The sequence below is a fragment of the Cetorhinus maximus genome, chromosome 7 (genome assembly GCF_964194155.1).
Source record: "Cetorhinus maximus chromosome 7, sCetMax3.hap1.1, whole genome shotgun sequence".
NCBI classification, from domain to species: Eukaryota; Metazoa; Chordata; class Chondrichthyes; order Lamniformes; family Cetorhinidae; genus Cetorhinus; species Cetorhinus maximus.
The window spans coordinates 88,161,336-88,186,446 of record NC_135885.1 but is presented as its reverse complement, the minus strand read 5'-3'; the positions used below and the strand labels follow the sequence as shown (position 1 = coordinate 88,186,446).

The following is a 25,111-nucleotide window of genomic DNA, read 5'->3' as shown; positions in this document are numbered from 1 at the left end:
TATGGGACAGCATGGGAGCCATTCATTTGGAGTGGACTTAAGCGGTCCTGACACTGTCCTATGCTGGTGTTTTACTGCACATTTACAATCTTTGTACGATGCCTGCAGGACCATGAGGCAGAGCAGTGTTCTGCAGCAGATTAGACTAGGACCATTGCTATAATGCAGTGTTCTGGTTGTTCTGCCCCCACTGCATTGCAGTGAGTTTCCAGACCAGATATATCTGTTTTACCCCTTTTTGGTCTGCATTGATGAGATGAGGCCAATAGTTGAGAGTGCTGTCCAGGGTGGCACAAGGTATTTTGGGTTGGGGTCCACATAATGAAACACTGAGTTCTTTCCCAGCAGCGTTATTGTATAGGTGGGAGGCTAGAACAGCCATCTTCTCTGGATTGGACAGAGGTGCTAAGTCCACAATTAGCACTCCAGTAGGTTCAGGTTGCTTGTAAGCATCCTACTTGCACCCTCCAGCATTGATGCCTGTGTCAGCAGTGCTATGTTGTTGGCATGGCTCTGGTTCTAATGAAAGATCACTGACCTGAAACATTAGGCTGGATAATATGCTTCCCTGCCAACAGGTTTGAAGGCCATTCCACCACCTACCTGCCCACCCCCAACATGTCTGAAATTTTACGAGGGGCAGAGGCGGTGTCAGGTGCCACTCCTGCACCGACCCTTGAGCCTATAAGAGGCCCTCAAGGACCTCAACCCACCATTGCTGGCACTTTATCAGCAGCAAGGGGAAACCCATGCCAAGCAGGCAGCCTTGGAGCTTTAGGGTTAACGTTTCGAGTCCATATGACCCTTCTTCAGTGCTCTGAAGAAGGATCATATGGACTCGAAACGTTAACTCTGTTTCTCTTTCCACAGATGCTGCTAGACCCACTGAGTTTTTCCAACATTTTCTGTGCTTGTTTCAGATTTCCAGCATCCACAGTATCTTACTTTTATCTGGCTTTAGGGTTGAGCAAGCAGTTGTCCTCCTTTGTGTGCTTCCTGGGCCCAATCAGAGGCATTTCCCCACCCCAAGATCACATACCACCCCACAACCCTCCGTCCCACTTCTTGAACCCACCCCCTCATCCTCCTCTCCGATAAGCCTGCCCTCGCACTTACCTGGATTCCTTGATATGGTTGGACTACCTGTAGTCCCAGCAGTTCCTCGTGCTCCCGGTAGGCACTGCTGGGGCTACAGAGCTGCTGGCCAATCCAATTGGCCTGTGGCTCTGTAAGGCAGGACTTCCTCCTGAGATAGGAGCGTAAGTCTCACCTTAAAGCAATTAATGCTGCTCCTTGTGTTAAATTGCTGCAGGGCAGCTATCGGGGTCATGGGCAGGCTCCCGACCAATTTTTTAGCTACAGAGATCAGGGACCGCAGCACCCTGTAAAATGCAGCCCATTAACTCTGTTTATTTCTCTAAAGATGCTTCCTGACCTAGTCAGTACTTCAAGAATGTTCTGTTTTGATTTCTGGGGTCCTCCATGTTCTCTTACTTTGCATGCAGCCTTTCTGGCAGGCCTGCCAATACACCAAGCATTACAATGAGTAAACCCATCAGCCGCCTTCTGTAGCCTGCCCCATTGAAGGGCTCATTTGAATCTACTACAGCAGAACGAATGCGCAAACTCGTGCTCTGGGGAGCTGGCACCTGCACTACCTTTACTACCTGACCTGGTGTAGGCGACTCATGCCCAGTGCCTCACTACATGCATATCCTGCCTCTAAGCTATCCTCTAAATTACGCATAGTAGCAGTCTCTGAACTTGTAGCTGCAAGTGTGAGATCAAGTGACAGTATTTCTTCGTCACTGCCTTCTTGCTCTGTCACCACTGCCTGCCCAGGCTTCAGTCTTTGGTTATCCAAATGGAGAGCGGCACAAGGGTAGTGTTGTGGCAAGGGGAAGGGGAGGGAGAAGCTGCATGCTTACACCACCTGCAGCTTCTAAATTAGAAAAGATTTTGGGATACGGGGAAATTGGGGCATGAGGAGGTGGTTTAGGTATTATAATATCATGTTCTAACATGTCAGCCCCACTACTGGCCATGGCCCCAGAAAATGGCCACTTCAATTACGTTGAACACCATCTCCTCCATGGTGCTAAGGGTATATAGGCATGCCTGTCCTGCATCAATTAGCTCCTGCTATCTCCGGTTGCGTGCCACCTTGTCCTGCAAGAAAGAGGGAAATGTATTAGTGAGTGTGGTCTGTGCAGTTTGGTTGTTATGCGACTGTTATGTTTGAATAGCTATAACAATGTTTAAAATTCTCATCCTTGTTTTCAAATCCCTCTATGGCCTCACCCCTCCTTATCTCCGTAAATTCCTCCAGCCCCATAAGCCTAAGATATATTTGTGCTCCTCTAATTCTGGCATTTTAAGCATGCCTGCTTTCAATCACTTTACCATTGCTGGCTGTGCCTTCAAGTTACTGGGCCCTAAGCTCTGGAATTCCCTTCCTAAACCTCCCCACATCCCCCCCCACCACCACCCCCTCTCCATTTCACTTTCTTCCTTTAAGTCACTCCTTAAAGCCTACCTCTTTGGTGAAACTTTTGGCCAACTGTCAATGTCATAATTTGTTTTATAATGCACCTGTGAAGCACCTTGAAACATACATTATGCCTTATAAATACAGGTTGTTATTGTTTTGTTATGGCCAGTGTGTGCAAGCTGTGAGATATCAATGTGAGACTTGTAGCAGTGTTAAATGAAGATATGAATGTTAGCTACAAGTCCTAATTGATGGCGCTTGTTGTTAGGCAAGTGATGGGGGTGAGGTGCATTGAGCAGCTGCTGACGCTAGTGGTGCAGTTGTTGGCATTTGGAGATGCATTCACTGACCTTAAGCACTTGTGTGAGGTCACTGAACTTTTTGCACACTGTACCCAAGTTCTCAGGGCATGACTCCTGGCTATCTGGTCTAATTGCCTTCTGAAATTGTCTGGAGGGCCTCCTGGCCCCCTCCTCTGCACCTCCTTGACCAACGCCTTCAGTGCAGTGTTGGAAAATCTTGGAGTCCTCTTGCTACTATACTATGCCATTAATGAGTGCTTCCCAGGTTAGATATGTCTATAGGAGGTATTAATGACAGAAAGATGAACAGCTGCTGTCTGAAAGCAAAAACAGAAAACGAGAGTAAACCCGAAGCTTGCAAAGGAAATAAAACTGGGGCAGAGATTACAGTCTGAAATTATTGAACGCAAAGTTGGATCTGGAAGACTGTAAAGCGTCTATTCTCGATGAGACACATTTTTGTTTCTTTACTTGTACCATTAGCTCTCCCTTTGTCCTTTAATCATTTAGTCTCTCCTGTCATCCACCCTAACATAGACCTTTCCTTACGTTCTTTACCCTCCCTCCTCCTTTTCACTTGTTTAAAACCTATTACATTTCCAACTGTTCCCAGTTCTGATGAATGGTCATCGACCCAAAAGGTTAATTCAGTTTCTCTCGCCACAGATACTGCCTGTTACGGACAGGAAAACAGAGATAAACTAAAACCCCCAATGCCCTTCCCTTACCGCTGGCAATTACTATTTACTTTTGAAAAGGTAAATGCGTTTGTTCTTAGCCCCCATAGTGTGGTCAATTTCAATGTAATAGCAACAAGCTCTTGTGCGTTTAAATAAAGAGGGTGTTTCATTTACACATTCAACCTGAAAATCTAAACGCTACATCAATCACTCCCACACACGCAAGAAAGGAACAGTTAAAGAAAATAGTATACTTTTACAAATTGTAAGCCAAAAGAATAGTTCATAGAGCACACTTTGGCCTTGTGGTAGATGGATGAACAATGGCTGCAGGTCCAATAAAGAAAGGCATCTTTTTCCACTCCTGAATTGTGGTTTAGATAGGTTCAAATGGCTGAAGTCAGATATCAGGATTATCTTGAACAGATGAATGTCCAGCAGGTGACAAAGTTAGGCATTTGTGGCTTGTATAAGGAGGTCCAATTTCTTTACAGGTGATCTTGAAGTTTTGGAATCAGGATGGGAACCTTTTTTAAAATGTATAGCCTCCAGGTTCTTAAATGCAAAGATGACACAGCCTTTTGCTGTAGCTGCTGTCTCTTTCGATGTTTTCTGCAGACTGCTCAGGTCTTTTTGACCTTCAGATAAAAATGCATTATTTCCAGCTGGTTTCAATCACTTGACCAATAATGGTATTTCCACCAGAAAGCCTTAGTTGAAAGACAGTGCTATACAATGGAGATAATGGATGAGTTCTTCCCACTTACCCAGGATGAATTCATTTTTGCCCAGCCCTCATTGCTAGGGTCCTAACTCAGAGACATGGGGTCTAGACTGATGTTTTGGGTAAATCCTCAAACAATAGCAAGCATGAATTCCACAGACCATATTCGTCTTGATAGGCCACTGCCCAGGGAGATACAATTAGGAACTTTCTAGAAGCTTTAGATAGTCTGTGTTGAAGTTGTAAAGGTCACCTAGTCTTTGGTGGCCATTTAATAGTTCAGCAGTATCCATTTTAAATAAAACATTTCCAGAAACTCCTATTCAAACACAGAGTCCACATTTAAAGTTATTAATATGAAATGTTTTTATTGGGCATAACACTGCCTGTCTGCTGAGTGTTTTAGCATTTTCGCTATTGCTCTGTTAAGTTTACTTATTTAAAGGTATGTTGAAACCTGAAAAAGCTTCTTAGAGATTATATGAAATGTGTGAATAATTCCCTGGTACAGATAGATCAACCAAATATCAAGAGTTAGAGTATAAGTACGGTGAAAATTGATGTATAATTTGAATTTTTAAGAAAGCTGCTGTGACTTAGAAACATGGAAGTATTATTTAAATAACAGATCAAATAAACTTGCTGTTCACGTTAAAAGTCAGGTATCTAAAACATAGATTTTCCAACCCTCCTGCAATATTCCAACTTGAGGTCATTTCCCAAGGGCTCCTGCAAAAATGGGTGGGAACTGGCCTCCTATTGGGGTTTTGCAGCCAGAATATTTCCAGAAATTATGAACTTCGAAAGTGTATGCATGAGGTTAGTTGCAAAATTAATCTCTAAATTTAGTTTCTGCCTTAAACTAGTATTTAAGCATGGAAACAAACATACAGGCCCAGATGTTTGTGGAGCTGTGGAGACTCGACGCAATACCCAAAATGCCAGGCAGGTCCCTGATATGAAGTACCACCGTTATTTCAGACAGATTCCATTTCTGGGAAAGGGGATGGACATCATTCACACAGGTGGGAAACTCAAACTCAGAAGGACCGTTTGAACTTAGTGCCAAATTCAAACAGACACAATTTTGGCTGTACCAAGGGCCTTAGCCTGCAGTATCGGAGTTATTAATTTTTAGAATAGGCATAACTGCTCTTGAAAGGGCAGATAAGGTCTGTAGAGCTGTCAAGTTATCCTTGGTCCTATAAACATTTTAAAAAATCAACCTGCCTATGTCAGCAAGAGTTGAAAAAAATCTGTTCTAGCAGTTAAACTAGCTGTTTGTTGACATTACTGCAAGGGCTAACATTATATCATTGTTAATGCTTGACTGATTTCCACAACCTATCATTATCTCAGTAGGGGATCCCAAGATCGCTGTTTGATTGACAGCCCAAAGAAGTTATTAAAGGGTTATCGGTCTTTGATGTGGGCTTATGAATACAAGCCTGTTTGTTTTAAAATAAGAGGTTAAGTACTTGAGGGGATTTAAATGTCTTGAATGGGCTTTCATTTTCTTGTTCTAAAGAGTCATACGGTCTCGAAATCTTAACTCTGTCTTCCTTGCCACAGATGCTGTCAGACCTGCTGAGTTTTTCCAGCAATTTTTGTTTTTGTTTTAGATTTCCAGCATCCACAGTATTTTGCTTTTATCTTAGCTTTTATTTCATTTTCTTTAATTCGTTAATGGGATGTAGGCATCACTGGCTAGGCCAGCACTTATTGCCTATCCCTAATTGTCCTTGAAAAGGTGGTGGTGACCTGCCTTCTTGAACTGCTGTAGTCCATGTGGTGTACATACACCCATAGTGCTGTTAGGGAGGAAGTTCCAGGATTTTGGCCTAGCGAAATTGAAGGGATGGTGATATATTTCCATTTCAGGATGGTGTTTAGCTTGGAAGGAAACTTCGAGGTGGTGGTGTTCCCATGCATCTGCTGTCCTTGTCCTTCTAGATGGTAGCAGTCGTAGGTTTTGAAGGTGCTTCTAAGGAGCCTTGGTGAGTTCCTGCAGTGCATCTTGTAAATGGTATACTCTGCTGCCACTGTGCATCGACGATGGAGGGAGTGAATGTTTGTGGATGGGGTGCCAATCAAGCAGGCTGCTTTGTCCTGGATTGTGTTGAACTTCTTGAGTATTGTTGGAGCTGCACTCATCCAGGCAAGTGGAGAGTATTCCATCACATTCTTGACTTGTGCCTTGTAGATGGTGAACAGGCTTTGCAGAGTCAGGTGAGTTACTTGCCGCAGGATTCCTAGCCTCTGACCTGCTCTTGTAGCCAAAGTATTTATATGGGTACTCCAGTTCACTTTCTGGTCAATGGTAACCCCCAGGATGGCGACAGTGGGGATTCAGTGATGATAATGCCATTGACTGTCAAGGGGCAATGGTTAGATTCTCTGTTGTTGGAAATGGTCATTGCCTGGACTTGTGTGGTGTGAATGTTACTTGCCAATTGTCAGCCCAAGCCTGGGTATTTCCCAGGTCTTGCTGTATTTCAACATTGACTGCTTCAGTATCTGAGGAGCCATGAATGGTGAACATTATGCAATCATCAGCGAACATCCCCACTTCTGACATTATTATGGAAGGGAGGTTATTGATGAAGCAGGTGAAGATGGTTGGGCTTAGGACACTACCCTGAGGAACTCCTGCAGTGATGTCCTGGAACTGAGATGATTGACCTCCAACAACCACAACCATCTTCCTTTGTGCTAGGTATGACTCCAATGAATGGAGGGTTTTCCCCTTATTCCCATTGACTCCAGTTTTGCTAGGGCTCCTTGATGCTATACTCAGTCAAATGCTGCCTTGATGTCTGGAGTTCAGCTCTTTTCCCATGCTTCAACCAAGGCTGTAATGAGGTCAGGAACTGAGTGATCCTGGCAGAACCCAAACTGAGCATCAGTGAGCAGGTTAATGCTAAGCAAGTGCCGCTTGATAGCACTGTTGATGACCCCTTATATCATTTTCCTCGAGAGGAGACTGATGGGGTTGTAATTGGCCAGGTTACATTTGTCATGCTTTTTAGTGGACAAGACATAGCTGGGCAATTTTCCACATAGCCGGATAGATGCCAGTGTTGTAGCTGTACTGGAACAGTTTGGCTAGGGGCAAGGCAGGTTGTGGAGCACAAATCTTCAGTATTATTGCCAGAATACTGTCAGGTTCCATAACCTCTGCAGTATCCAGTGCCTTCAGCCGTTTCTTGACGTCATGTGGAGTGAATCGAATTGGCTGAAAACTGGTATCTGTGATGATGGGGACCTCAGGAGGAGGCAGAGATGGATCATCCATTCGGCACTTCTGGCTGAAGATTCTTGCAAATGCTTCAGCCTTACCTTTTGCACTGATGTGCTGAACTCTCCCAACATGAAGTATGGGGCTATTTGTGGAGCCTCCTCCCCCAGTGAGTTGTTTATTTGTCCACCACCATTCATGACTGGATGTAGCAGGACTGCAGAGCTTAGACCTGATCCATTTTTTGTGGAATCTCTTAGCTCGGTCTTTCACTTGCTGCTTATGCTGTTTGGCACGCAAGTAGTCCTGAGATCACCAGGTTGCCACCTCATTTTTAGGTATGCCTGGTGCTGCTGTTAGCATGCCCTCCTGCACTCTTCATTGAACCAAGGTTGATCCCCTGGCTTGGTGTTAATGGTAGAATGGGGGATATGCCAGGCGCTGAGGTTACAGATTGTAGTCCAGTACAATTCTGCTGCTGCTGATGGACCATAGTGGCTCATGGGTACCCAGTCTTGAGTTGCTAGATCTGATCGAAATCTATCCCATTTAGCACAGTGGTAGTGCCACACAACACGATGGAGGGTATCCTCAATGTCTCCACAAGGGCTGTGCGGTGGTCACTCCGACCAATACTGTCATGGAGAGATGCATCTGTGGCAGGCAGATAGGTGAGGATGAGGTCAGGTATGATTTCCCTCTTGTTGGTTCCCTCACCACCTGTCGCAGACCCAGTCTAGCAGCTATGACCTTAAGGACTCAGCCACCTTGGTCTGTAGTGGTGCTACTGAGCTACTCTTGGTGATGGACATTGTAGTCCCCCACCCAAAATATATGCTGTGCCCTTTCCAACCACAGTGCTTCCTCTAAGTAATGCTCAACATGGAGGAGTGCTGATTCATTAGCTTGGGTTGGGGGTGGGGGGGGGGGGGGCGGGGGTGTTGTGTGCGGGGGCAGTACGTGGTAATCAGCAGTCAGTTTCCATGCCCATGTTTGACCTGATGCCATGAGACTTCATGGAGTCCAGAGTCGATGTTGAGGACTCCCAGGACAACTCCCTCCCGACTGTATGACACTGTGCCGCCACCTCTGCTGGGTCTGTCCTGCCGGTGGGACAGGACATTATCTGTAAGGTATGATTCCATGAGTATGACTCTGGCTGTTTCTTGACTAGTCTATGGGACAGCTCTCGTAATTTTGGCACAAGCCCCCAGATGTTAGTAAGGAGGACTTTGCAGGGTCAACATGGCTGAGTTTGCCATTGTCATTTCCGATGCCCAAGTCAGTTTCATTCTTTATAGACTTTCTGGTGGATTGATACAACTTAGTGACTTGCTAAGCTATTTCAAAGGGCTTTTAAGAGTCAACCACATTGCTGTGGTCCTGGAATCACATGTAGGTCAGACCAGGTAAAGACGGCAGATTTCCTTCCCTAAAGGACATTAGTGAACCAGGTGGGTTTTTACAACAATCAACAATGGTTTTGTGGTCATAATTAGACTTTTAATTCCAGGTTTTTATTGATTGAATTCAAATTCCACCATATGCCATGGTGGGATTCAAGCCCAGGCCCTCAGAGCATTACCCCAGGTCTCTAGATTGCTAGCCCAGTGACAATACCACTATGCCGCTGCCACCCATGACCCCATGAATGGAGTTTTTAAAATTTACAATAAAGGCTGTGATAGAGAGTTAGAACTTTATTTTATTTTATCTCAATATGGCTCCTGAGGTCTGACTATGATATTGGGTGAGTTGGCATGAAGGATTTAAGGACAAAGGGTAGTGTACAAGATGGCATGAGCTGGCATTAAGTTAGCATGGGTTATAAGGGGCCATGGGTTGGCATGAGGAGTGGGTGAAGGGGTGAGGGCTGAGGGCTAGAGGGCCTAATATTAAACAAAACAACTGGGACAACGTCCCAGAGAACGGAGGCGGGCCTTTTAAACATCCCACTCGGCACTCGGCAGCTCTTATGGCCACCTCTAATCTGCATCCGGGGGCAGCGGGCCCGACTCCATACCGTCCCTGCTCTTCACCACTCCTCCAACCCCAGAGCAAAGATCACCCCATTCAGCTGAATGGGGTCCCAAGACAGACACAGCAAGTTAGGAGATTTCCTGAATCCTGCTACCCGACTCAAGAGTGAAAATCCAGGCCACAATCCTTTAAGAACATAGAATATAAAGTCACATGAAATTTGGTCCAAAAGATTGCATTATTAAATCACGATTCAGGACCTATAATCATACATACTGCTTTGTTTTAGCTGTAAAAAGGTAACTTTCACAGCAAGGTAAATTATTAATGACTACAAAATTCTTACATTTCCTTTAAAAAAAATAAAACAATGGGCCATATTTTGTAAGATTCCACATATCCCTATCCAGGAAGTGGCAGGCTACTGGATATCTATTTTAGCATCAAAGGCTTCTGTGGCTACAAATCAGAAATGGTTTTCGAAACAACCATTGTAGATAGATGTAATCCTAACAGAGCAAGTTTCAACTTTGTTAATATTTTCCACTAAAAACCATTAAACAATGAAGACCCATTTCTGTGGAAAAATTCAGCAAGATTCAGATATTTAGAGTAGAGATACTGAATTCACATTCCTGCCAGTTGAAAAAGGGATAGAATGTTTAACTTATGAAAAAACAGTTGACGCCAGTGATCCCACTAATTTTCTTTGTTGTACATGACCTGTTTATTTCAATGCGCTGTACCTTTAATATTTTTGCATGGTGCCTTAATGGAAGCAGCTTGTGAACAGCCTGTGTAGTGCCTTCCAGATTTTTGTGTGGCCGTGCACACATGCAGCTTAGGGAGAACATTGGTTAGCATTAATCTGACCACCTCAAGCTCTCCTGCTTGTGGCTGAACTACAAATGAAGCAGATTTTTAAAAAAACACGACTTACCACCTGGCATCAGTGCAAAAATGCATGTAAAAAATCTTTTTAAAATAATTTACCAGCAACCTCATGCCATTCAATGCATTTCAATGGTAAGGCAAGCAGCAAGATGCCATTTTCACAAGGAGAATAGTAGGACTGCACACCTAGGACAAGAACTGAAGGATTTCCATGTTTAACCATATATATCTGCCCTCATTTGAAGTTGCTGTAGCATTTGGCGAGTGCCATTAGACTTGCTATTATTTTGAAAGCAAATTAGGAGCCAATATCAAAAAGGGTAACATTCATAACTCTGTTATTACAACACACATGAAAAATATACAGCAAAGGCTGTACAGGTATGCAACAAGATCACTAGTAGCCTATTAGTGTATGCATAATGTACATTTAAAACGTACATAAAATTCTTCTGAAAAGATTGACCTGTTAACTTTTGACATTTTTATTTATTTCTGATATTCTCCTCACTTAGCTGCAACTCTCTCAGATCATTACCTGCTTGTAATAAACAAATTTAGCAATCAAGAAGGAAAAGAAAGAACAGGTGCAAAGTAAATGTCACACCTAACAACAAAGAACTAAATAATCAAGAAGTAACATATGATCAGCATTAATCAAGTAGTAATGATGTCATTAACTCCAAAAGAACTCAGGAAAGTAAATTTCAACAGAAGTTAAAGACTGATCGAATTTCTGCAATCAGTGAACCAGTGCAAAAGGTTGTAGAAACTTAAGCATAAGTTAGGTCAAGTGGGAAATGAGTTTCCAAGATCTTTAATATTGGTTTAAAAATCACGATCCTCAGGGTTGGCCCCACCCACAAAAGCAGCCCTGTCCCCAACCAACATAACTAGCCTGATGTGTTTCAGCTGATTGCTCTTCAAAGAGGGTCTTCAAAGTGGCCTAGTTCATAGCTACCAAGCAAATGCAGCAACTTCACGCCATTCAACTTATTTCAATGGTGAGGTAAGCAGCACAATGCCATTTCACAAGGAGAATAGGAGGGCTGAACACCTAGGACAAGAACTGAAGGATTTTCATGTTTAACCGTGTATCTGCTCTCACTTGAAGTTGCTGTAGCATTTGGCGAGTGCCATTAGGCTTGCTATTATTTTGAAAGCAAATTAGGAGCCAATATCAAAAAGGGTAACATTCATAACTCTGTTACTACAACACATATTCTCTGTTTGTTATTTGCTTGTATAGTTTGGTCCCTTACAATTTCTGGATCAAGTATTTGCCCAGACATGTCTCATTATTAATCACTTAACATTTGTATCACAAACATTATATCATTCATTATTGTTCCTGTGTCTTTACTGTAAATGTCGAGTTCACATTTACACCAGTATTTATCACTTTAGTGCCATATAACATTTTGGTAACAATAAAACTTGAAGAACCAGCAATTAAAGAGTGACTGAGCATATGTAGGATCAAAATTAGCATTACATGTATCAATTGCAGTGTTCCAGTTTTAAAGCTACCCAATTCAATTCCAAGTCCACTATCTAAACTTCAAATTTATTTGTATTTAATTGTGCAGTTACAAAGCAAGAAAAAGAAACTAACTTTGTGACATACTTAAACTTCTTCCAGCTAAGAGGGTTTTCAAGAATGCAGCCAGGGAATTCTGAAGAGAAGCGAAAGGAATTGAATATTATCTTATAGAGTGCATTTTGAAAATCCTTCCATTATCCAAGTGTTACAAAATTTGTCATATAAAATTACTCAGGATAGTGTTTTGGAATTTTAATGATTTCACAATTACACTGCAATTTAGTTTGGTGTGCTTTAAACATCTGCTTATTGCAATGGTCTTTGACCATGGAAGCAGTAACAGTAAGGAAAATTTTGTTTGGGGAATCTGTATTTACTTTTAAAAATGTTTGTAAAGGGCCTTTAAGAGTTTATATCAATTGTAAAGGGATCAATTATAATTTCTGGATCATAAGAAATTCTGGACCATGTGACTTGGTGATCTTTGACCTGGAAGCAGCAGGCAGGAAGTTAAAATACAAGAGGCCATGTGCCACACAGGTTAGAGCAGAGAGACCGAGAAAAGAAAGGAACTGAGAGCTGAGAAGGTTCGGGAAAGAAGTGCACCATTATATGTAAAACTGTGAGGGCAGAACCCTGTTAACACAGGAACTGCTGTATGCAGAAAATTGGCTAAGTCATTGAAGGTAAAGGGACTGGAATTCTGCTTAGAAGAACCGTGTGGCTGATAATGGGACCATACAGGCAGAAAGGATTGCCTACTACATCCATGAGATAGTCTTTGCTGCATCTGCTATTACATCTGCAGTTTATAGTTCATACCAACCGTGATTTGTTAGTTCATGTTTAATTTGCGTTGATTCTGATTCCTGTTAAAGTAAAGCCACAAAATGTGAAACCTTGTCCAGTAAAATCTTCATCTGGTGGGTTGTTTGGTAAATTTGGTTATTTTGGATTATTGATCCCGACAGGGTTTGTAACATTATCGTACTTTTGTGATATGTAAATCAGTGATCAATTTACAGGTTTAATAGTAATAAATAATTCGAACAAACTATAAAACACTACTTCTTATCTGTAGGCTTCATCTCACACTGAAATAATAACTAGGTTGGCAAAATGTAATCACCCACTATTATGTCTAATAGAAAGATTGCAAAACAAGCAATTTGATTTGTCAAGGCACTTCCTAGGAGTACCTGCCTGATTTCCAAATTCCAGCTTTTACTATTTCCTACCCATAGTATTAACAAACATTCAACATTTTTCACGTAAGCTAGTCAGGCTTCAAAGAAGGCTGCAAGGTTTTCTGTCCATGTCACGTTGGCAAAGAATAGTATGTAATACAAGCGTAGGGACATTCAAAAATAAGATTAAACAAAGCACGACAAATGCTATTATGTGCACAAAAATCAAAAACCTTAACTTGCTGCTTCTTTATACTGTACTTACTTTCGTCTTCGGATTGTCTGCAAAGTAAGTTTACGAGCTTTGGCTCTGTTTATTTTTTGTTCTTCTAATAATCGTTGTCGTTCTTCATCCAATTCTTCCACCTGTGTTTTTATATTTCTATGAAATGGAAGTTAAGAATAAATACAAAATTAACAGCGAGCCAATCTTAAATTAGTAGAATCCATTTCTGTCAAAATCTACCCCTCTCATCTGATATATTTGGCTAGGTTATGAACACGTTTCTTCAAGCCACAAATTATAACTCTGTCTTTTCCCACATGTCCAGTTTGCACCCAAGTTGCTTGAAACAGGTGCTTTGTAGGCCTAAATGAAAATGTACTTTCCTTTCCCAATTTTTTTAATTATACATAAACACACAGGAGTTTCAGGTACAGGTTTGGACGCATCTTGGGAGCATGTGTAGTGAATTTAAAGCGGACTGCCTTTTAGCCTTAGGAAAGACTCGGAGAAAATTTCAATCCAAGATTTACAGGGGAAGAGGATGTAAAAAGGGTGACAGTTAAAAGTGAAGTTATAAATGAAATGAGTCTGTAGGCAAGTGACTGGGTAACTAAGAACCTGCATCCTGTTTGATGATGGTTAAAATGGAGATAGTGCTACATGTGACAGTTGAAGACAGTCACCCTCTAAGACTCTCTACAGCATCATTCTTATTGATCAGTATTGCAGCAAGCCTAGAAGGAGATGGAGGCAAGTTTCCAGCCACAATTGACCAGTACTGTCACTATATATGTCATTCCTGTGCTCATGCTTGCTCTAGGTGTCCTGGCAGCAAATGGCATAGCTCTGAAGCTGATGTTTGAATAGATGTCCATGGCTACTGCCAATTAGGCATGTCAAGGCCTACAATAATAGATGATGAATGTCGCCAATCAAACATTTGTTAGTCACGCATTGACTTATCTTCATATCACCAGGCCTATTAACCATAGTTTATTATGGAAGTAGATGCCTTCTCAAAAGAAAACACTTGCATTTATATGGCACCTATCAGGACGTCCAATCGTGCCTTATAGACAATTACATGTTTTTGAAGCGCAATTACTGTTCTACTGCAGGAAAGTACAAGCTGTCTGCCAAAGGGTATGTTCATGTCCACCTGTAGATACAGGTCAGGTAGGGACTGGTGGTAGGGTGCAAAGCATCTCTCATGCAGTCTGCCCTGCATGGCCATTCTCCAGTAGTCCTCTTTCCACATATTTCATGTATGAGGATTCTCATTTGTACCAATTGTCGTGTAGAACAAAAAAATTGAGTTGGCACAAAAGGCTAATGAGAACCTGAGAGAAAAATGGTTAAAAAGATCCTAAGAACTGCAAAATCAATTCGCTTACTGTGTCATTTGAATCAAACTACTGCTCACAACCATCACAATACTAGGAGTCCATTTCCTAAGAGCTGAACATTGGAAAATGGCATGCAGGACACCCCCATACCCTTTATCAAAAATGTCCAGCTGCTCCTGTCTTCAGCTTTGGGATTAGTGACCCTTTAACTGGAACGTTCAATGTCTCCTGACTCCAACCTTGAGTTCTGTGGTCCTTTGCCTTAAATGTAAAGGTGTTCCTGTCTCCAGCCCTGGGTTTGGTGACCCCTAACTCACAATTTCTAGTTTCTGGTTAGATTTTTCTTGTTCATCGTTACCCACCACTTACATGGCACAAATATTACCTGCCACTTGTCAGCCCAAAGCTGAACATTTTCCAGGTCCTAATTAAGGCTAGCATGCGTTGCTTCATTATAAAAGGAGTTGTGAGTAGAGTTGAACACTGTGGAACTATCCCACTCCTGATCTAATGACTGATGGAGAGACACTGATGATACAGCTGAAGATCGCCAAACACAGGGTATTTCCCTGAGATACTCCTGGGTGGGTTGTCCTGCAGTACTGGCCTCTGGCAACCACACCTCACACAATGAAGATGGTTATGACTCCAGTCACTGGAGTATTTTTCCTTTGGAACCACTATACTCAGTTTTGTTTAGGTGCCTTGGAACCATACTCAATCAAATAATGCTTTGACATCAAAGGCAACTACTTCTAGCTTATCACTGGCTTTCAGTTCTTGCCTCTATGTCTTGATCAAACCTATGATAAGGTCATTAGCTGAATGGTTCTGGCAGACTCAAACTGAGTATTGCTGATGAGTATGTTTTACTGATGGTGTCATTCTAGGCTGTAAGAGCATTGGAGTTTCTACAAACTTTTGCAGTACTTCCCTTTTATAATTATCTAACTATTTCACCTCCTCCTTTTGTATCCTTTCATTCCCACTATTATAGCCAGATTATCCTGTAGGAAACTTATCCCGTATGAGTCCTGGGTAAACTCCCTTCAGCTTTCAGGTGTTCTCAACATAGAACTCGATTAGTCATTTCTCCTTGGTGTGTTGAGCAAAGTTTCATCAATGGAAGGCTACCACTGTTTCTGAGAGCCCTATTATAATTTTCAAATACAACGAAAGCCTTAAATTCAGTCATATTGTTTGAATATCTTTAGCAACAGAATACGCCTACCATTCACAGCATTCCCTTATATGTTACAATCCCCCAAATAACAAAATTTACTGAATGACTCTCAAATGAAGAAACCAACAAGATTCCACTTTTTGTAGCTTTTACTTAAACAATAATCAAAATCCACTTAAATCAACATGAATTAACAGGCAACATACGCTGGGTATTGTTGTGAGATGATGACATGCACCCTTAAGGGGGTGTATCTTAAACTGTGTCAATTCATTACTAAATTGAAAAGATGTGTTCGTATTCGCCCCATGACTTGCAAGCAGCAGGAGGAGAGAACAGGTGTACTGTACCTAGTCTCCTAGTGAACATCATCTTATAGTCTTATTTTTAAATTAAGAAGCCATATTATTGTTTCATCAACCCTTGTATACAATTGGTACATTTATGTCGAAGAGAAGAAAAATACAACATGGTGGCAGCATGGTTTTGAAGATTTGACTGAGCAGATTATAAGCCTCAACCCCTTCACATCCAGCAGAAGAAAACAACAGTATGAAAGTGAATCAGCCATCAAAACTCACCGCAAGTGATTCTGCAGCTCTGTAGGAATCCTGTACATACTGTCCTTTCATTCTGGGATCTCACCTTGCTCCAGCCAGCAGGTACTAGGTCCCAGTAAGATTGTTCAAGCCTGGGAGAGCTCAAATAGTTAAAGTTTACCTGCTGCAAAGTTTAAGCAGGAACAGAAATTAAACAGCAAACTCCAAGTGGTCTCACTTAAAGCAGAACTCCACAGGCAGGAGAATTAATTACTGCTTACTGTAACTATAGGGGGTCTGGGGGAAGTTAAATACTGTAGACTGGGCTGGGAAGAAGAAACAATCCAATAACAGCAGGCGATCCATCTCAACCTCCTCCTGAGGTTCACAGAATCACAGATGCCAGTCTTCAGCCAATTCGATTCACTCCACATGATCTCAATAAATGGGTGAAGGCACCGGATACTGCAAAGGCTATGGGCCCTGACAAAATTCTGGCAATAGTACTGAACACTCATCCTCCAGAACTAGCTGCACCCCTAGTCAAGCTATTCTAGTACAGCTACAACATTGGCATCTACACGACAATATGGAAAATTGCCCAGATATGTCCTATCCACAAAAATCACAACTAATCCAACCCAGTCAATTACCACTCCATCAGTCTACTCTTGATCATTGGCAATGTGATGGAAGGGATGGTCGACAGTGTTATCAAGCTGCACTTACTCAGTAATAACCTGCTCACTGATGCTCAGCTTGGGTTCCACCAGATCCACTCAGCCCCTAACCTCATTACAGCCTTGGTCCAAACATGGACAAATGAGCTGAACTCAAGAGGTGAGGTTAGAGTGACTTCCCTTGACATCAAGGCAGCATTTGACTGAGCATAGCATTAAGGGGGGGGCGGCGATGGCGTAGTGGTATTGTCTAACTGGACTAGTAATCCAGAGACCCAGGGTAATGCTCTGGGGACCTGGGTTCGAATCCCGGCATGGCAGATGGTGGAATTTGAATTCAATAAAAATCTGGAATTAAAAGTCTAATGATGATCATGAAACCATTGTGCAATCATCAGCGAACATGTACAGTTACACTGTACAGGACAGCTGCACCGGCATCCACCCAGTTATGCCCTGTACACAAAAAACAGGACAAATCCAACCTGGCTAATTACCACCACATCAGTCTACTCTGCATCATCAGGGCCGCATTTGACAGAGTGTGGCTTCAAGGAGCTCTAGCAAAACTGGAGTCAATAGGAATCAGGGGGAAAACTCACCACTGGTTGGAGCCATACCTAGCACAAAGGAAGATAGTTGTGGTTGTTGGAGGTCGATCATCTCAATTCCAGGACATCATTGCAGGAGTTCCTTGGGAAGGTCCAATGACCTTCCTTCCATCATAAGGTCAGGAGTGGGGATGTTTGGTGATGATTGCACAATGTTCAGCAACATCCATGTCACCTCAGATACTGAAGCAGTCCATCTCCAAATGCAGCAAGACCTGGGAAATATTCAGGCTTGGGCTGACAAGTGGCAATTAACATTCGTGCCACACAATCTCCAACAAGAGAGAATCCAACCATTGCCCCTTGATGTTCAATGGCATTACCATCACTGAATCCCCACTATCATCTTGGGGGTTACCATTGACCAGAAACTGAACTGGACTAGCCATATAAATACTGTGGCTACAACAGCAGATCAGAGGCTAGGAATCGTGCGGTGAGTAACTCACTTCCTGACTCCCCAAAGCCTGTCCACCATCTACAAGTCACAAGTCAGGAGTGTGATGGAATACTCCCCACTTGCCTGGATGAGTACAGCTCCCACAACACTCAAGAAGCTTGACACTGTCCAGGACAAAGCAGTCTGCTTGATTGGCACATCCACAAACATTCACTCCCTCCACCCCAGACGTGAACCAGCAGCAGTGTATATCATCTATAAGATGCACTGCAGGAATTCACCAAGGTTCCTTCAACAGCACCTTCCAAACCCACGACCACTACCATCTAGAAGGACAAGGGTAGCAGATAGATGGGAACATCACCACCTGGAAGTTCCCCTCCAAGTCACTCACCATCCTGACTTGGAAATATATTGCCGTTCCTTCACTGTCACTGGGTCAAAATCCTGGGGCTCTCTTCCTAACAGCACTGTGGGTGTACTTACACCATACTGCCTGCAGCGATTCAAGGAGGCGGCTCACCACCACCTTCTCAGGGACAATTAGGGATAGGCAATAAATGCTGGTCTACCCAGCGACGCCCACACTCCATGAAAATTTTCTTTTAAAGAAACAGCTCTTAAAAGCTAAAAGAAGCCTCTGAAAAGTTTTCACTGTTTGCTTTTATTTTAAATTCCTGCAGCCATTTTCCCATCCAAGTTCGGATGAAGAGTCATACGGACTCGAAACGTTAACTGTATTCCTTTCCACAGACGCTGTCAGACCTGCTGAGTTTTTCCAGCTATTTTTGTTTTTGTTCCCATCCAAGTCACTGCTTTGTAGGCAGAGCTTAATTAAACCCGGGAAAAATCAGCAAGAGCTCAACAACGGAAGTCAGGCAGTAACCCGTGACCAGCTAAAGCAGTGGCTATGAAAGGTACTGCAACTCAGAGCTAAATTAACTCTAAAAGAGCTAGAGGAAGCTTGAATAGCTGTCACAAAGCATTAAATTTCCTGCAAAAGGCTAAAAGGGGACCACTAAATGTCCACTCAGTTGGAAGGCAATGGATCTCCTATCTGAGTTTACTTTGTTCTGAAAATGCGTCAAGCTATGTTTTCTGGGCTTCAATTTTTCTGAACCAGAAAAACAAATCATTAAAATTAATATTGCTACAGGCAATGAAGACCTCCACAGACGAAACACTTCAGGTCTGTCCGATGACTTTCTTAAGAATCCAGATAAAATATGGTCAACACTCGAAGATCAATTACAAGTGAAGCTCAACTTCAGAAAACACCATCTGAAATTCATGCCTTTCTGGCAGAGACCATTGATCAGTGATTGCAGGCCTGCTGGCATACAGGGATCTTAACCTTAGTTGCCACCCACAGCGTCCAAACTCAATGACGGAAGGCAACAGAACACAAGGACGCCCCTGATCACTTCAGCAGCCAACCTAACATCCCTGACAGAATCAATGGGACTGAAAGTTTCAAGGGTGATGCAGCATTAGATCGGCATGCAGATGATACTCCGCCCATCAATCCGCCACATAAGTATGGCATTCACATCCAGAACAAGACGAAAGCCGAACTGGATAAGAGGAGAGAGATGGCATAGTCCGAAAAGTCCAACACCACACAGGTTGGTGTAGGTCCATCCTGAGTGTCAGTAAGAAAGGTGGCTCTCTGAACATGGCTCTAAAATGATGCCCTCACAAAATTCCCACACTTGAGGAGCTGAACCCCAAGTTTGCAAACGCCAAATTCTTTGCTTAACTCAATGTTAAGAATGGCTACTGGTCGGTGCATCTGGCATCCAGCAGCTACCAATGTTCCATAGACCTTTTGGGAGATACTGTTTTCAGAAGTTACCATTCAGGCTTTCCAAAGCTAGGATATTTTCCAACAACATATGGACAGGATCATGTGTGAGACCTCAGAACACATCTGCATAGTGTTAAAACAACAAAACAGGAGCATAACTGAAACTTGCACCTTCTGATGGAAGCTGCTTTTGGAGAAGGTCTTGTGTTTAACAATCAGAAGTGCAATATCAACGCAACACAGGTCAACTTTTTTGGATCCATCTATTCCGACACAAGCATTTGTCCTGACAAGAAAGGTGGAAGATGTCAGTGCAATGCCCACTTCGCAAGACAAAAATGATCAGTGCCATTGCCTCAGTTTATTTAATTTTCTTTCACCCTATATACCTAACTTTGCTCAGAAAGCCTAGTCTCTTTGTGAATTTCTGAAGGAAGAGGTACTTGTTTGGTAAGAGGACAATCAACACATTTTTAATGACCTTAAAAAGTCATTAACTGAAGGACTGTCAACTCTACAGCTTTACAAACTGACTGAAAAGACTACATTTGAGTTTAATGCACCCCAAAGCAATTGGAGCATGCCTTCTCCAGAAAGCGAAACCTATTGCTTTTGCCACCAAGAGTTTGTCCACTGCCCAGGCTAATTACTCAAATACAGAATGCAACACCTTGGCACTGGTATTCAGCATCCAGCAGTTCCACACCTACTTATGTGAAAAGAAGTTTGTTGTGGAAACGGACCATAAGACACTTGAAATGATCGGATGCAAATCCCTAACTTGTGCACCACCAAGACTATATCACCCACTGGTCAAAATACAAGGCTACGATTGTGATATATGCTACAAGCCAGGAAAATCCATGGTCACATCCGACACTAAGCCATCTACCTAACCTGTTAAAAATTGCAGACATCTCCCTAGATCTGCAAGCTGATCTTCTGGACATAGAAATAGAAGACGTTCTGCACAGTCACCTTATGTATTTTGGCCAATCTAAGTGCCAAGTGCTGCAGCAGGAAACATTTAACGATCCTACACTTCAGCAAATATGGAAGAGAGTGATTGGTGGATGGCCAGAGTCCTTCCAGTATGCTCCAGAAGCTTAGGATCATTTTGGCCTATAGAGGTGAACTCAGAATATTTCAAGGAGTCATCTTTAAGGAAAAACAAGTCGTCATCCCGGGGTCCCTGCAACCTGAAATTCTCCAATTGTTGCAGCAGCCTGCAGCAGGCACACATGGGAATCGATTGAACCAGAAGATTAGCTAGAAAAATGATATACTAGCCAGGAATCCACCAAGATGTCAAAAAGGCCATGAAGGAATGCAAGGCATGTCAAACCTTCGTGCTTAGCAACCAGAACGAACCACTATTGCCTCATGAGGTGTCCACACAAGCATGGGCCAGACTCGCAGCTGACCTCTTAAGCATTCATAATGATGATTTTTTGATTGGAACAGATTTCTTGTCCAAATTTCCCATTATCCGTCAATTACACAACAAATCGAGTGCAACTGTTGCAGAAACATTAAGTTTGATCTTCAGTCTATTCGGACACCACAGGCGGTTGTTTCTGACAACAGACTTTAATACGCTGGATGACCCTTTATGGTGAGTGTGAGAAGTGGGTGTCAACTATACCACTTCATCACTGCATTACCCAAATCCAATGGAATGGCAGAACATATGGTTTGAACTGTAAAATCCCTAATTATGAAGTGCCATCAAACAAAGCACGATCTACAAGTTGCCATGCTGCATCTAAGAGCGACACCACTCAGTGTGACCATTCCCTTACCTGCAGAATTGCTATTCAGCAGACAATTGCGGGCAAACCTCCCCAGTCATCACTCATCAATAGTCCCACGAGTGCATGATGCATACTTAAAAAACAGGGAAAGAGGAAAGATGCCTATGACCCGCATACAGGTAAGGAACTACCCCAACCTAAGTATCAGGCAGAAAGTTCAAGTACAACAACCAACTGATGGTACATGGAATCCAGCAGAAATTCTCAACATATGCCCAGGACTAAGACTGCATCATGTACGAGCACTAAATGGCATGAAAGTGCAATGAAACAGATAACAAATCAGGATAATACCACAAACAGAAACACCAAGTAGCCCTATTGCAACGAGGACACAGGCTAAAATTCAATACAAACAAAGTAACCTTAACCAGCATTCTGAAAATGTACAGCAGCCTCCAGCAAAGATCACCATAAGCAAACAGCCAATATGTTTCAGAGACTTTGAATTTATTGTGTCCATTATAGCTCGCCTTCAGAAGGGTCTGAAGAACATCATTTTGGAACAGTTCCAAAGAAGAATCATATTGGACTCAAAACATTAACTCTGTTTCACTCTCCACAGATGCTGCCACCTAATGAGTTTTCCAGCACTTCCTGTTTTTATTTCAGATCTCCAGCATCTGCAGTATTTTGCTTTTAAGTACTTTAAGTATAGCCAGACTTTCTAATACCTCCTCATTAATTTTTAGTCTATCCAGTATCTCAACTACCTCCTCTTTCACCATGGCTTTGGAAGAATCTTCTTCCTTGGTGAGGACTGATGAAGGTGCTCATTTAGTACCTCAGTCATACCCCCTCCCTCCATGCTTGAGGCTCTCTGTTGGTCCCTAATCAGACTCACCCCTCATCTTACTACCCTTTTACTATTAATATGTCTAACAAAGATTTTTGTACTCCTTTTTATATCAGTTGCCAGTCTCTTCTCATACTCTCTCTTTGCCCCTCTTATTTCCTTTTTCACTTCCCTTTTGAACTTTCTATACTCAGCCTGGTTCCCACTTGTATTATCAAATTGACATTTGCCATAAGCGCCTTTGTTTTGCGTAATCTTACTCTCCATGTCTTTCGTCATCCAGGAAACTTTGGCTTTGGTTGCCCTACCTTTACTTCTCATGGGAATATACCTCAGCTATACCCAAACCATCTCCTCTTTAAAGTGTTACAATTATGAGGTTTATAAGATTGTTCTGTTTTAGTACTGTGTCTTTAATTTAAAGTAAAATGATGAGCCTGACAGCAAGCCTGGCTGGTTTGTTAGAGATTAAAGGGTGCCCAGATTGTTTTACTGGCAAGGCGCAAGGTGTTTACATTTGGAGACAATGGCAACAGATTGTGTACTAACAGTGGATAGACTGTGAGTCTCCAAAATCCCAGAAAAGTATTGAAAATGTCGGTTGTAAACAGTTATGCTTTAAACCATCCATTTACTTCCAAGATAAAAGAGAGTTGGGGTTTCGGGATAAGTTGTTAGCATTTCTACCTGGATACAAGGCCCATGTGATTCACATTGCCATGTAGCTGGGCTTTGAAAGTTTAAGAGTTTCTAAGATATCCGTGAAAACTCACAGGCAAGGCTAGTCTGCCAGTGCTCAGCTGAGAGACAGAAGCTCAAGACAGAAAGTCTCTATGGTTCACTGCATCCTTGGGAGCTAAGAATCATTTTGAATTGATTCTGAGAGAATTGAATATCTATTTAAAGGTAAGTGTAACGTACACCTGATAGTGGGTTTTTCAGTTGTGTTAAAAGTTCTGTTCTATAGTTTAAAGTACAAAATTGCCTATAAAAATATAGTTTAGTCAAGAGTGCTTTTAGTCTGTTACAGTAAATGTCTAGGTGTCTTAAAAATATGAAATCTTGTGTTATCTTTTTGGCTTTAACTGGAAGTTCAAATTCCTTTTTTATATTCATTCATGAGATGTTGGCATCACTGGCTAGGCCAGCATTTATTGCCTGTCCTTAATTGTCCTTAAACCACTGTAGTCCATGCATTGTAGGCACATCCAGAGTGTGGTTAGGGAGTTCCAACATTTTGGTCTGGCGACAGTGAAGGAACAGCAACATAGTTCCTAGTCAGGATGTCTGTGACTTGGAGGAGAACTTGCAGTGTTCCCATGCATCTGCTGCCCTTATCCTTCTAGGTGGTAGAGGGTTTGGAAGGTACTTGGTGAGTTGCTCCATCTTGTAGGTGATATACACTGCTGCCACTGTGCGTCAGTGGTAGAGGGAGTGAATGTTTATTGTAGTGATGAGAAAAACCAGATCCTGCAATGCCTCCTTCCTAGTTGGGCTGGAAACATGCTGCGGAAGAAAATTCTCCTGAACACACCTCGGACACTTTTCCCCTCCTCTGCCCTTGACAATATTGCTATCCCAGCCTATGCTCAGATAACTGAAGTCCCCTATTATCGCCACTCTATAGATCTTGCATATAGTCTTGTTATAGTTTAGCAGAAACTTGGTCCCAATTTCACCCCAGTCAGATGAGCGCAGCGTCAAGCGCAGTTTCCCCTTGGCCCCTATTAAAAGAAATTCTGGATTGGCACTTAATCTTAATAAAATTCACATAAACAAATAGTAATTTCCTGAATAGGTTGTGTGGCTAAATACAAACACATACTAGTGATTTAGAGTAACAAGTTGCCAATGATTCTACTTATCAAAAAAGTTATAATTAAGTTACTACGGTAAAATGTTAGGAACAACATCCGCAGCGCCATTACAAAGAGCCCGACTCCTTCCCCAGCCGCACACTGAAAGGATACGAGTATGAAGCGGGGCGTTGCATTTGCATCCTGAGGCTGCCTCGGGCCGCTTCCTCCCCCGGGTCAGACTGTCCTCAGCCGGGCAGTGCCTTCCATCCACATCGACGTCTTCTCGACTGATTGCGGCGACGCCAACACCATTTCCGCCCCCCCCAACACTTCAGACGGCAGCAGGTGTCGCGGTTACCAGCACTCGCGGGGCCGCTTCCTCACAGGTGACCGGCGCTAAAACTCTGCAGGAGAGGCGAGGAAATGTGGAGCCCGGGACCAGCCCCGCCATCTTAACAACCGGAGACGCGGCTTCCCTAGCAACGGCCGAGTCTGCGCACTCACTAATCCCCAACATCTTTGTGAAGCAGGGATCCGCTGTAATGTTTTATCGTCATCCTCACATTCAGAGGGAATAATTCATGGGGAAAATGGGCATATTTTGCGCCTATTTTTGGGCGCCATCACTGACTTTAGAGCTTCACCCTTCCTTCATTGCACGCAGTATGGAGCAAATCGCCCTGCCATACTGATGCAGGCGTTAAGCACGGACAGTGAACGTTCATCAAAAGTTTGCAAAGTCGGCAGATTATAACTTCAGTGCTGTCATTTCCACCTCCCCCCTCCAGCTAGCCTCGCACAGTATGCCAGCAGCAGGAAGGACCCCCAACCAGTGCTAGGTAAAGGGATGACCAACAATTATATACAGGTT

At 42.8% G+C, this 25,111-nt stretch overlaps 1 protein-coding gene across 1 annotated transcript in view; it reads right to left on the bottom strand.

Annotated features, from left to right (window-relative positions):
• cep126 (centrosomal protein 126) overlaps positions 1-24,697 on the bottom strand; it is a 155,466-nt gene extending 130,769 nt beyond the window's left edge. Inside the window, exons 1-2 of the mRNA XM_078544883.1 lie at positions 24,412-24,697; positions 13,305-13,421 (exon numbers count right to left, since the gene is read on the bottom strand). Of these exons, the coding sequence (XP_078401009.1) occupies positions 13,305-13,421; positions 24,412-24,440 (146 nt within the window). The 5' untranslated portion in view covers positions 24,441-24,697. The remainder of the gene's footprint in view (positions 1-13,304; positions 13,422-24,411) is intronic.
• Positions 24,698-25,111: the final 414 nt, after the last annotated feature.